General features: G+C 38.7%; 1 protein-coding gene across 1 annotated transcript; it reads left to right on the top strand.

Annotated features, from left to right (window-relative positions):
* Positions 1–37: 37 nt before the first annotated feature.
* On the top strand, positions 38–6,037 carry JRKL (JRK like). Its single transcript, XM_008262328.5, has one exon. The coding sequence runs from the start codon at positions 697–699 to the stop codon at positions 2,269–2,271; it is 1,575 nt and encodes a 524-aa protein (XP_008260550.1). The 5' UTR covers positions 38–696; the 3' UTR covers positions 2,272–6,037.
* Positions 6,038–14,025: the final 7,988 nt, after the last annotated feature.

A 14,025-nucleotide genomic window follows, 5' to 3' on the forward strand; every position in this document is an offset into this window, starting at 1 on the left:
ACTAAGGGAAGTCCCGCCTCTGGGTGGGGAGAGGGGAGGAGCCGGGCGGCGGGAGGGGGCGTCTTCCGGGAGCGTGCGCTGGGGGAGGAGCTGCTGCCGCGCGGTAGTCAGGGAGCAGTTGCGGGGTCCTGGTTGCAACTGAGGTGGGAGCGGGGCCCGGCGGGCTGTGCGGGACCGGGAGGGCTGTGCTGGCTCAGCCGGACCCGGGAAAGCGGGCCTGCGCGGCGGGAGGGCCTGTCTGCAAGGGCAGGAATCAAACGTAATCGCTCCCCGGGGAAGGGGGCCCGTCCTCGACTCCGGCTCTTCCGCTCTTTGCTTAACTTTGGGGTGTGGCGAGGGTTACCGACGGGACTTTCCTCCGGGTCTGGATGTGAAGGAGATTCGTAGCCACGATGGGGTTCTTCTAGTCTTCCTCGTGGCTTTCGGGGTAACCCGACACATGTCTGTAATCCGGATTATCCGCGGTGACCCAGGGCCTCCTTTGCTGTCCGTCTAAGTTAAAGGCCTATCCAAACTTCCTCTTCCTTTGCTGCCCCCTGCCAGCCAGAAGAGACCCCCACGGGGGAGGGGGTCGGGGCCGTCACGTTGCCGGTGAGGTGTAAAAGACTGTGTAAGACTTGTTAAAGTGAGTCTGTCGAAGAAAAGGAAGGATTTTGTGGATTGTTACAGGGTGAGTGTGGGTGAATCAGCCTCAGAATGTCAGGGAAACGCAAGCGTGTGGTACTGACCATTAAGGATAAACTTGATATAATAAAGAAACTTGAAGACGGGGGTTCTTCCAAACAACTGGCAGTGATTTATGGCATTGGTGAAACAACAGTTCGAGATATAAGAAAAAATAAGGAAAAGATTATAACTTATGCAAGCAGTTCTGATTCCACGAGTCTTCTGGCCAAGAGGAAATCGATGAAGCCATCCATGTATGAGGAACTAGACAAAGCAATGCTGGAGTGGTTCAACCAGCAAAGAGCAAAAGGGAATCCCATATCTGGACCAATTTGTGCAAAAAGGGCAGAGTTTTTCTTTTATGCTTTGGGAATGGATGGTGATTTTAACCCCTCTGCTGGTTGGTTAACTCGTTTTAAGCAGCGGCACAGCATCAGAGAGATTAACATTAGAAATGAAAGATTAAATGGAGATGAGACTGCGGTGGAAGATTTTTGTAACAACTTTCGAGATTTTATTGAACGAGAGAATTTGCAGCCTGAACAAATCTACAATGCAGATGAAACTGGACTCTTTTGGAAGTGCCTACCTTCCAGGACTTCTGTAATCAAAGGTAAAGGTGCCATCTCAGGACAGAAATCAATTGAAGAAAGAGTCACCATCATGTGTTGTGCCAATGCGACGGGTTTACACAAACTTAAACTTTGTGTTGTGGGGAAAGCAAAGAAGCCTCGCTCCTTCAAGTCGACTGATACCTTAAATCTGCCAGTCTCTTACTTCAGCCAAAAAGGTGCATGGATGGATCTTTCCATTTTCCGACAGTGGTTTGACAAGATTTTTGTTCCACAAGTTCGAGAGTACTTAAGATCCAAAGGATTGCAGGAAAAGGCTGTGCTTTTGTTGGATAATTCACCAACACATCCAAATGAAAATGTTTTGAGATCAGACGATGGCCAAATATTTGCTAAATATTTACCACCTAATGTGGCGTCATTGATTCAGCCCTTAGATCAGGGGGTCATCTCAACAATGAAGAGAAACTACCGTGCAGGCCTTCTCCAGAACAACTTGGAAGAAGGCAACGACCTGAAGTCGTTCTGGAAGAAGCTAACTCTGCTGGATGCGCTTTATGAAATAGCAATGGCATGGAACTTAGTAAAACCAGTTAGCATCAGCAGAGCGTGGAAGCAGATTCTCCCTGTCATAGAGGAGAAGGAAGGCTTGGACTTTGATGAACAAGATATTTCTGTGGCTACTGTGGCCACCATTTTACAACACACCAAAGGCTTGGAAAATATGACAACTGAGAACCTTGAAAAATGGTTTGAAATAGACAGTACTGAACCAGGCTATGAAGTGTTAACTGACAGTGAAATCATCAGAAGAGCACAAGGCCAAACAGAAGAATCTAGTGAAAATGAGGAGGAGGAAATAGAACTGATCCCAGAGAAGCATGTTAATCATACAGCTGCCCTCCAATGGACTGAAAATTTGTTGGATTACCTAGAACAACAAGGTGATATGATTCTACCTGATAAACTGGTAATACGTAAACTTCGAGCCACCATCAGAAATAAACAGAAGATGACAAACTCAAGTCAGTAATGGCATTTCCAGGTTTAATCATTGTTTAGATAATTGTGTTTATGACTTTAAAATATGGCATAATTTTCTTTGTACTCTGAATTCTCACTGTCCTGTGAAATACAGATACAGAAATGTACCAAGTGGTTTAAGGATTATGTGTTTTCATCATCTGTGTCTCATCCCCTTGTGTAAATAGTCATAAAATGATTCTGTACAGATATAAGTTACATGCACATGTGTATTCACTTTTGTAAGTCACCAGTTACCCTTCTGTAATAATGGCATTCCCTAAATTTTCTAACAGAAGTTAGAGGTAAGAGTGAACAGATTGAGCACTTTCCCAAAATCTTTTGCTTGATTTGTGAAGGCTGCCACAGCTAATTTTGTGCTAACCATCTTAAATGGTTGTCTATTTTGTGTATATCGTATAAGCTGACAGAAAGAACTATGTTGTTAGATTTCAGGATGATATTTAATAATTTAAAAAATGAAGTCTAGTAATGATGGGGAAACTTACCTATGAATTATAAAAATTGTTTAGGTTTCATACATCTGTTCTTTACTCTTGTATGGGTAGCAAGAGGGGGACATTATTCTGGAAATTAAGTAAATGTAGGAAGTAATTACTAAATGAAAAATTCACATAACTCGTATATAAAAATACTCTGATCATTTGTAGGAAACAGGAATTTAGAATGTGGGGAAAATGGTTATTTATACAAAGGGAATAAATAGGCTTTAAACAATTTGGTCTTTGTTTATGAATTGGGTACCAATGTAGGCTTATTATTTATTCATTTAATTATAGTACATATTTTATAATGTTATGTATTATATGAGCTTCCACATTGCTTAGAGGAACAACATCACTGGAATATGAAAGTTAATAAGCCATTTTGTTTTTTGAACTGAGTGCTTGGAAATGTAATATGTAATTTGAAAACTTTTGTCAAACCTGGTTCATTAATAATGAAGAAAGGGGTAAAGTTTTTATTTTATATAAATCATATTTGTATCCTGTCTTCCAAAGAAAGCATAAATAACTGTGGAAAGTGTCAGACACTAAAGGGTGTTATTGTTTATTATTTTGATAATTGTGAAAAGGGATTATTCTAAAAGTCAAGTCACAATGTTAATTTTTTTTCAGTAACTCAAGAGGTTTATTTAAGACATTAAAAGACTGAATATATTAATATCAATTTGTAATTGAAAAGCAAAATGTTTTCATTTCATGTATTGACCCAAAGTTTCAAAAAAATTTGGAATTACTTTTAGTCATTTTCAAAAAGTTTATTTCATGGAGATACTTAACACTTTATAGTGCCTTTCTTAGGATTCTAAAACTTTAAAAAGGTTTTAGCATTCCATAATTTCTGTTACGTTCATGAAATATGTGTCTAGAATTTTCAAAAGACTTGTGATGAAAACATTTAACAGTTGTATTCATTGCATGAATTGTCTCAGTGCACAGTGAGAAAACACATCAGGAGTTAATCAGGTAGTTACACATTCTGCTATAAGTTGTATATAAAATAATTTTTCTGAAGTAAAAATATGTACTAAAGAAGCTTTTCGAAATTTGTGTCTGGATCTGCCCACTGTTTTCAAAATTCTTTTCAGTGAAATTCAACTGTATCATTGCCACCTAGTGGTTAAATTTACATTACTGTGTGATCTGAACTTTAGTAAAGGGTTCACTCTTTTGTGGTCTTGAGTGTGAATCTTGTGATGCTCTAGCCTCTGAGAAACTGCTCTTCTCTGAAGTCTACAGACTCTGGGAGACTAGTAGTCTTCTTGTGGACCCTGCTGTCCGTAATTATAAAAGCAGCCAATTTTTGAATGCCATTTTGTATTCTAAGCAGTGTATGTGTTTACATCATTTAAACCTCTGTGAGTTAGATAGAAGTACTGCTGCTCAGCTCATATTCTTAATTGCTGTAGGTAAGAATTTAAACCCAAGTGTTCGACTCCAAGCCTGTGCTTATATTATCTAAACTAGGCTAATCGCTAAATCTGTTTCAATCTTCAGCAATACATTTTTTGCCCTTCTCAGGGTCTGACTTGACTTCTCTGTTTCCAAATGTACTTTAGACAACCATTACTCTTTTCCTTTACCTTTTAATGAGATTGTTCTTTCTTTCTTCACTGTTCTGTAGTTACTCTGTTAATCAGCAACCTAATAGCATCTGAATCTTGTATCACTGCTTTCTGATTTCCAGTTAGCTGTACTCAGTGAGGATCCTTTCTTACTTCAGCAATCTTAAATCCAGCATTGGGAAAAATAAAGTTTGTGCAAATATTTCTCAAGTTCATGAGGCAATCTGGCTTTTGTTGGTAGAGTACCAACGTGGACTTCTTGTTTGGCTAATGATGATGGAAATTACTTTTACAAAAAGCACGTTGAGTGTGTATGTACTCCGTTTCATACAGAGACCAAATGGAAAAAGTAAGCTGCCCAAAATGAGACAGTATGGGGGAGAGTGGAGGTTATAGTCAAATAGTAGAGGCAGTGGTTAGCAGAGAAGAAAGCAAAAATAAAAGGAAATGTGGCTTGCAATAAGGTGTGCATTTCAGCATTTTAGTACCAGGTTTACTACTTTACGCTGCCTAATCTTAGATGGGATTTGCAATGTGTAGGTTTTTTTTTTTTTTTTTTAAGATTTCATTTATTTATTTGAAAGAGTTACAGGGAGAGTGTTAGAGGTTTTCCATCTGCTGGCTCAGTCCTCAAGTGGTCACAACCACTGGGGCTTGAGCCAGGCCAAAGGAAGCAGCCAGGAGCTTCATCCAGATCTCTCATGTGAGTGGCAGTGGCCTAAGCAGCTGAGCCATCTGCTGCTTTCCTCAGACCCGTAGCAGGGATCTGTATTGGAAGTGGAACAGTCAGGACACGGGCCTGTTCCCATATGGGATGCTGGCACGTTGCAGCTTTACCTGCTATTACAGGATGCCAGCTCCTAATTTACTTTTATCCTTTTCCCACCTATGGAATTAAGTCAGTGCCAGATTAAATACATTTGGTCGATTGTTGGAGCACCTGTCTGATGATGCCAAAAAATTGCTTAGGTTCTATATTTTCCCCTAAAGTCATAAACCCTTAGTTCCTTATTCATATTCCTTCAATATGTCACTAGAGACTATGTTTGCCATTCTATTTCTCCATTAAAAGATTAGCTATAGGCTTGTGTTCTGTCACCAGGTCTGTGATTTTTTTTTTTTCATTTATGTGACTTGACAGCACTTTCATAAAGCGAACTGTACAACATAATGTTTCTTAGAGTTGCCAAGATTTCTGGAGAGATTTACCTTTAATGTTTGATGTGGGAAACTGTAAAGTTGCTCTTTGGCAGGAAATATTAGGGCTTTCTGAGGAGGGGAAGTGGTGAGGGAAACATTCTTTGTTAATGCTTGAATCCAATGACTCAAAAACTTGTTTTAATGTATGCCAAAGACTGCTGGGTGTGGTGGGGTTTAGGCAAATATAAAAGAAGAGCAAGAGGTTTGTGTCCTTGAGCATCTTAAAATCAAGAGAGGAAAAACAACATTTTGAAGCAGTGGATGATGGCTCAAGTACTTGGGTTACTGCCGCCCATGTGGGAGATTTGGATGAAGTTTCTGGATCCTGGCTTCAGACTGGTCCAGCCCTGGTTTTTGCAAGCCATTTGAGGAAGGAACCAGCCACAGATCTCTCCTGTCTCTCTCCCTCTCCTTTGTCTCTTTTTCTATGCACCATTCTGCATTTCAAAATTAATAAAATCTGAAAAAAAATTGAAACAACACAAAACCATGTGATTCAATTGTAAGCTCATATAGAACAGCCAACATAATGTGATATAAATTCTATAAGGAAGCCATGAAGATCTATTTTGTTTATTCCCCCAGTGGCTCCTGTTCTGTATACTCTACATTTAAGTTTAACATTCTTAGTTATTCCTGCCTTTGAGTGATTGCATTCATTTTTTTACCTCCATATTGACCACATAGACCCTGTTTCCAGAAGTCCAGATTGTTACCTTCACTGGGTAAGTGAAATTTAAGTCTGGAAGAGAAAGCTGTTATTTGGCTTCCCACTTCATGAATTTTCCATTAGCATTCTAATGTCAGAGCCATCTAGGTAAGCTAACAAATTCAAATAATTATATAACTGCCAAAATAAAGGTGAACTTCCTTGATCTGAAATAGCAAAATAGATGATTGTTTTCTTCACATACATCCTTTCCTGGTGTACACAGTGCTCTTCCCTCTGACCATTCCCTCCCATGAGTAGTCATTTTATTATATATATACATTCTTGTTGCTATTTAAGCAACAGGAATTTTTGTTAAGCAACAAACAAATTTTTGTTTGTTACATTTCAGCTCCTTGCCTTCTTAATTATTCAGACTCTTTAGGTCATCTATGTCCTTAGGAATGAATTCTTCACAATTTGCTATGTTTAAGGTAGTGACGTCTTTACACAGTAACTAGTCTCATGAAGTACCATGCAACTGGAAATTGGAGGTCGCAAATTTCCACAGGGTAACAACTGCTTTCCCAGTATTACCTAGTGTACATATTAGTGTCTTAAGGGCCTCAGGTTCTATCAGAATTGTCATCCTGTAAAGCGATGTTTGTGATTATACCTCAGAATACTGGTCTATGAACATTAGAGATCAGGGACTGTAGGATCAATTCAGAGTAGTAGTGGAGCCAAGCCCCTGTAACAGTACCTTTCAGGCAGACAATAGAAACTAACAGTACCAATTTCCCATGGACTTCCAGCCTCCTTCCCTTTCCTTAAAGGTTTTATGCCCTGACTTTATGATTGTAAATCAACATCTTGACTAAAATTGCCTATGTACGGCTGGCCTTACAGGATTTACTGATCACAACACTCAGGAGGATGTTAATCTCCTGAATAGACAACATTTTCATGTTTGGCCTTACAATGAATGCCAGGTCCTGAGAAATATCTACCGCCCGATTGAAATCCATTTTGCCATCATCAAAATTCCCAAAAGAGCATGATATTGCTGACCAATCAAAGGAGGACCAAAACCACTGTCAGCCAAACAGGGACCTGGACACAAACTAAACACACACCCTTCAACCCCAATTTCAATCTGTAAGCATCTACTCCAATTAATGCCACAAGGAGCCCAGGAAATAAGCAATAGCTACCCAGCCGTTGGTGCTAGACTTTGCAATAAACACTTTATTGATCACCCTAGTCAAAATTGGCTTGTTATATGTTGGACAAGCAGACTTAAATTTTGGGGGTTCTACAAAAGTATATATTTAATAAATATACACCTAAACACTAATTGTACACTGCATACGTGGCATGCTCTAGGCCATGTGCGGGATATGTGACCAACACAGTCTGCATAATAACTATACTATATTTGATTATATTACTTTTCTTATCTGAAAGTTTTCTTTTTAAATTCTGTATTATCCCTGTCCTTTCCCTATCTATTATTGAGTTTTGGTGTTTTATGGAATTGGTATGCCAACATTTTGTAATTTTAGACTGAATTTCTGACCGCTGTGGAGATTGTCTGAAAGACTGGTCTCTGCATATACAAAATATACTACATTAAGTGTAGAAACATGTCATGAGGTTTTCTTGGAGCCATTTGCAACGAGAATAAAAATGGATATTATCTCTTGCCAGATGGGATATTTGAGAATTTGTCATTTGAGTTTGAGTGCTCCTCATGCCTCTTAACTTTTTACTGCAAGTGGAATTCTCCTAACAAGTCCTCAAAGTTCTGCTTCTTTCTGAAGATAAATGTAATTTTTTTCTTTCACTTAACCTGGAAGGTGAAAATATGTGCTTGGAGCTCTCCACTAGGGCATTTGTTGATCCTTCTCCCCAATTTAACCTCTTTCACATAAGAAACACAATTTTTTTTAAACTTTAATAAATATAAATTTTGAAAGTATAACTTGTGGATTATAACGGTCCCCCCCCATAACCACCCTTCTACTCACAAAACATCCCATCTCCTACTCCTTTTCCCATTCCATTATTCATTAAGATTCATTTTTAATTAACTTTATATACAGATCAACTTAGTATATACTAAGTAAAGATTTCAACAGTTCGCACCCACACAGAAACACAAAGTGTAAAGTACTGTTTGATTACTAGTTTTACCGTTAATTCATATAGTACAACACAGTAAGGACAGAGATCCTACATGGGGAGTAAGTGTACAGTGGTTCCCATTGTTGATTTAACAATTGACACTCATTTATGATGTCAGTAATCACCCGAGGCTCTTGTCGTGAGCTGCCAAGACTATGGAAGCCAACTGAGTTCACAAACTCCAACCTTGTTTAGACACGGCCATAATCAAAGTGGAAGTTTTCTCCTCCCTTCAGAGAAAGGTACCTCCTTCTCTGATGGCCCATTCTTTCCACTGGGATCTCGCAGAGATCTTTCATTTAGGTCATTTTTTTTTAACAGGCGGAGTTAGACAGTGAGAGAAAGAGACAGAGAGAAAGGTCTTCCTTCCATTGATTCACCCCCCAAATGGCTGCTATGGCTGGCGCATTGCACCAATCCAAAGCCAGGAGCAAGGTGCTTCCTCTTGGTCTCCCATGCGGGTGCAGGGGTCCAAGCACTTGGGCCATCCTCCACTGTCTTCCTGGGCCACAGCAGAGAGCTGGACTGGAAGAGGAGCAACTGGGACAGAACCGACACCCCATTCGGGACTAGAACCCGGAGTGCCAGCTCTGCAGGCAGAGGTTTAGCCTAGTGACCCGCGGTGCCAACCTCAGTTAGGTTTTTTTTTCTTTCCCCACAGTGTCTTTGCTTTCCATGCCTGAGAAACTCAAGGGTTTTTTAGCTGGATCCGAATGCCTTAAGGGATGATTCTGAGGCCAGAGTGCTGTTTAGGGCATCTGCCATTCTATGAATCTGCTGTGCATCCTGCTTCCCATGTTGGATTGTTCTCTCCTTTTTAATTCTATCAGTTATTACTAGCAGACACTGGTCTTGAAACACAATTTTCTTAAACATAATTTATGGTCTTTCAAAAGCTTACCTAGCTAAGTTTAGGAACTGAAACTATGAAGTTGCTGGAAGAAGTAGGGGAAACACTCCTGGACATTGGTGTAGGAGATGACTTGGACAAGATCTCCAAACAAACAGAAACACAGAAAACAAAAAGCACAGAAAACAGAAAACAAAAGCAAAACTAAACAAATGGGCCTACATCAAACCAAACTCAGAAGCTTATGCACAGCAAACAAAGCAATTAATATAATGAAGAACCATTCAACAGAATGGGCAAAACATACTTAGAAGCTACCTACCCGACAAAGGATTAATATCCAGAATATATCAACAACTTAAAAAATTCAACAACAAAAACTCCAATCTAGTTAATAAATGGGGAAAGGGCCTCTGAAAGGTCAGTTCTGAAAAGAAATATACAAATGGCCGCAGATATATGAAAAAAATGCACAACATAGCTAGCCATCAGGAAGATGCAAAACAAAACCACAATGAATGTCACATCACATCTGTCAGAATGGCTAAAATCCAAAAGACAGTAACACATGCTGATGAGGATGTGGAGAAAGGGGAACACTTTACACTGCTGGTGGGAATGCAAATTAGTGCAGCCATTGTGGAAAACAGTATGGAAATTTCTTTAAAACTAGCAATGTACTTTCCATATGATCCAGCAATCCCACTACTGGGTTTACACCCAAAAGACATGAACACGTTGGATCACAGAGATATCTGCACCACCATGTTTGCAGAAGTACTATTCACAATAATCAAAATTTGGAAGCAGCCAAGATGTCCATCATTAGATGAATGGATAACAAAATGTGGTATGTAAACACAATGGAATATTGTCCAGCTATAAAAAAGAATGAAATCCTACCATTTGCATCAAAATGGATGGAACTGGAGGACATATTGTTGAGTGAAATAAGCCAGATGAAAGATACTGTGTGTTCTCCCTTACATGTTGTAGCTAAAATAAAAAAAAAATCAAAAAACCAAAACCAAAACAATAAACCAAAATGCCTGTTGTATCAGTATTGCTACAAATATGGCTTTGTAAAACATTGTTTTATACATTGGTCAAACCAAATTTTAAGGATATTATAGTGCTATAGTTTTAATGATCTGTGACTACTTTAAAATTTACTATATATGGATGAAATGGTCATTTTTCCAAATAATTATTGTTTATAGACATTGTCTATATTCCCACTAAACTCTGGTCTTTTTGCCCATCTTCCATTTTGGTGAAGCATTAAGCCTTTTCACTGAAATGCAAATTTAAAATATGTTATCTCAAAAACTAAAAAAAGAAAAAGGAAGGGAGGAGGGGAGAGAGGAAGGCAATATCAACATATTCTTAGAATTGTATCCATGAACTATATTGTATCTGTTAAATTAAAAATTAAAAAATACATTTAAGATTGTGATGATAGTATGGAAAGAGGAATGTTAAATACCTCTGCAGTAATTTTGTTATATTGATAAACATTAAAATTCCTATTTTAGATATATTGGATAAAATAAAGTATTAAAATTAAAAATACCTTACTTGTTTTGAAAATAACTATACTCATGTTTATGTCTTTTTTTATTTTTTTTGACGGGCAGAGTGAACAGTGAGATAGAGAGACAGAGAGAAAGGTCTTCCTTTGCCATTGGTTCACCCTCCAATGGCTGCCACGGCCGCCACGCTGTGGCCGGCGCACCGCGATGATCCGATGGCAGGAGCCAGGTGCTTCTCCTGGTCTCCCATGGGGTGCAGGGCCCAAGGACTTGGGCCATCCTCCACTGCACTCCCGGGCCACAGCAGAGAGTTGGCCTGGAAGAGGGGCAACCGGGACAGAATCCGGCGCCCCGACCGGGGCTAGAACCCAGTGTGCTGGTACCGCAAGGCGGAGGATTATTTATGATTAAGATGAGAATAAAGCATCTGCTCTCTTTACTGTTTTTCTTGATATTTAAATTTCTAGCCACACAACCTGGGATGAGTCTCTAAATCTTTGCCAGTCTCATTATTACTAAAATAGGGTACAAATACATGATTATTTAGAGGATTAAATAATGTGTAACATTGAATTAATCAATATGAGTGTGTTAGCTTTTATATTAATAGTTCACTTTGTGAACTGGTACAAATATATTAACTTTTAGATTATAAAAGTATTAGAAGGAATTTTAAAGATGAACAAAAGCATCAAAGAGCAACGTAATTGAAAGAATAGGAGTTTGTAGTTAAAGGGGGGAATACAGAGATCAAGATTTACAATTTCAGATATTCACAATGAATCAATATGTACAATCAGTATTTTTTTTTTTTTTTTTGACAGGCACAGTGGACAGTGAGAGAGAGAGACAGAGAGAAAGGTCTTCCTTTGCCGTTGGGTCACCCTCCAATGGCCGCTGCGGCCGGCGCACCGCGCTGATCCGATGGCAGGAGCCAGGTACTTATCCTGGTCTCCCATGGGGTGCAGGGCCCAAGCACCTGGGCCATCCTCCACTGCACTTCCCTGGCCACAGCTGAGAGCTGGCCTGGAAGAGGAGCAACCGGGACAGAATCCGGCGCCCCGACCGGGACTAGAACCCGGTGTGCCAGCGCTGCAAGGCGGAGGATTAGCCTAGTGAGCCGCGGTGCCGGCCTACAATCAGTATTTTGAACTCCCTTTCAATTCTCTGAGTTCCTTTCTCATTGTTATACAGAGTTGGCACTAACCCATAGACAAGTTTTTTTTTTTTTTTTTGTTAATGTTGCATGATATTTGTAGGCTCTAAATTGGAAAACATTTCTAAAAGGGATCAGAAACATTTCTAAAACTCCTAAAGCTATTAATATAAGAAAATGTCAATTGTGACTGAAAATCTCTTCTAGGTATATAAATCTAAGATTTTATGGAAATGTTATGTTTAAAGAAATAAGAAATGAGAGGAAAAGGAGAAAATGACAGATAAGTAAAGGAATGTTGAATAAATTAATGACAAGCATTTGGATAATTTTTAATCCCTCTGAATGTGGAAAATTAAAATTATGGCTCTCAACCATGAATAATAGTGATGGTAGGTGTTATGTAAAGAAACTACGTGGTGTTAAGCCTATAATGTGTATTCCCTCTTTTTATACATCTCTTATCTCTCAGTACTCAGAATATAGGCCTTCTTAGCAAACTTATCTGTATGCTGGGACTGAGCTGCCTTCTGCTATTTAATCTCTATCCCCTCATATGCTATGAGGATGGCAAGGAAGATCCTGAGAAGAGCTGTGTCATATTATAAGGCCAAAAAAGGTATGAATTTTATCTTTTGTAAAATATTCTTTCAATAATGCTCTTCTTGTTGTATAAGGGATATATAGAAACAAAAATTCTTGTGAAATAATATAGGAGGGCTCCATGAAAACTGACAATAAGATGCTGCACTTAATCATACAATACATGCTGATTAAGCACCACAATTATTTCCTATTTTTAATTAAGTATTTCAAGTATTTAGGACCACTCTTTTTATGAATGTCTACTACAGATATTTTAACAAATAAAATTTGATACAATGCAGAAAAGTCAATTATCCATGAATTAATTTTCTAAGCTTTACTTATACCATAGCTTGTAGAATCTCTGTTTTATTTGTTTCTTAATGGGTAAAATTGAACTTCATGAATCAAACAATAAAATGTCTCAAATATGTATCCTTTTTTTTGGAAGATTTATTTATTTTTATTTGAAAGGCAGAGTTACACAGAGAGAGGAGAGGCAGAGAGAGAGAGAGAAGTCCTCCATCCGATGGTTCATTCCCTAATTGGCTGCAACAGCTGGACTTGTACCTATCTGAAGCCAGGAGCTAGGAGCTTCTTCAGGGTCTCCCACATGGGTGCAGGGGCCCAAGGACTTGGGCCATCTTCCAGTGCTTTCTCAGGCCATAGCAGAGAGCTGGATTGAAAGTGGAGCAGCCAGGTCTCGAATCGGTGCCCATTTGGGATGCCCACATTTCAGGCCAGAGCGTTAACCCGCTGCGCCGCAGCTGGCCCCTCAAATATGTATCCCTTTTAATTCTGTTGGTTCATTTGATGTGATTGTAATTTTTTTACTCATTCATGTAATCCTTATCTCAAGTATATATCTACTTACAAATATTTACCTATTCCATAACCAAAAGTTTTTAAAGAAACCATCCCCTGATTTCTTTGAATATTTGTGGGGATGGTCATGGATTTAAAATTAAATCCTTAGATATTTTGTATATTTGAAAAAATATTATACTGTAGATTACAAACAGTATTTCTCTCTCTCTTTTTTTTTTTTTTACCATTTCAATAACCGTATTGAAAGGTATATCACTTAGTACCAAAGATAATGGTATTTGACTAGGGTACCTCTGTCAACTCAGAATTAACACTGATGTATCAAAATAACTGAAACATATCAGCCTTTTGGGAAAACTGAAGTTACCCATAAAACATGGCTTATAAAATTTAAGGATAACATATGCTTTGATTCTTTAGTTTTTATTTTTATATTGCATATGTTTCCAAAATATCATGTCAGAATTGATTACAGCCACTCTGAATGAATGCAGGCTATGCACTGCTCTGTTAATCAGCCATGGCGCTGTCACACTGTAGGCTCCTGCCATTCACTGACTGACTGACTGAAGACTGTTTCTGGAACTCTGCCTCAATGATCTATTTATGAAGGTGTCTACTGACTTTCTTCAGATGCAGTAAGGGCATTAGTGAAAGCATATTCTTTTCCTTTTAAATAAAATTCTAA

The sequence above is a fragment of the Oryctolagus cuniculus genome, chromosome 1, assembly GCF_051225735.1.
Source record: "Oryctolagus cuniculus isolate XC-2025 breed Fujian yellow rabbit chromosome 1, ASM5122573v1, whole genome shotgun sequence".
Lineage (NCBI taxonomy): Eukaryota > Metazoa > Chordata > Mammalia > Lagomorpha > Leporidae > Oryctolagus > Oryctolagus cuniculus.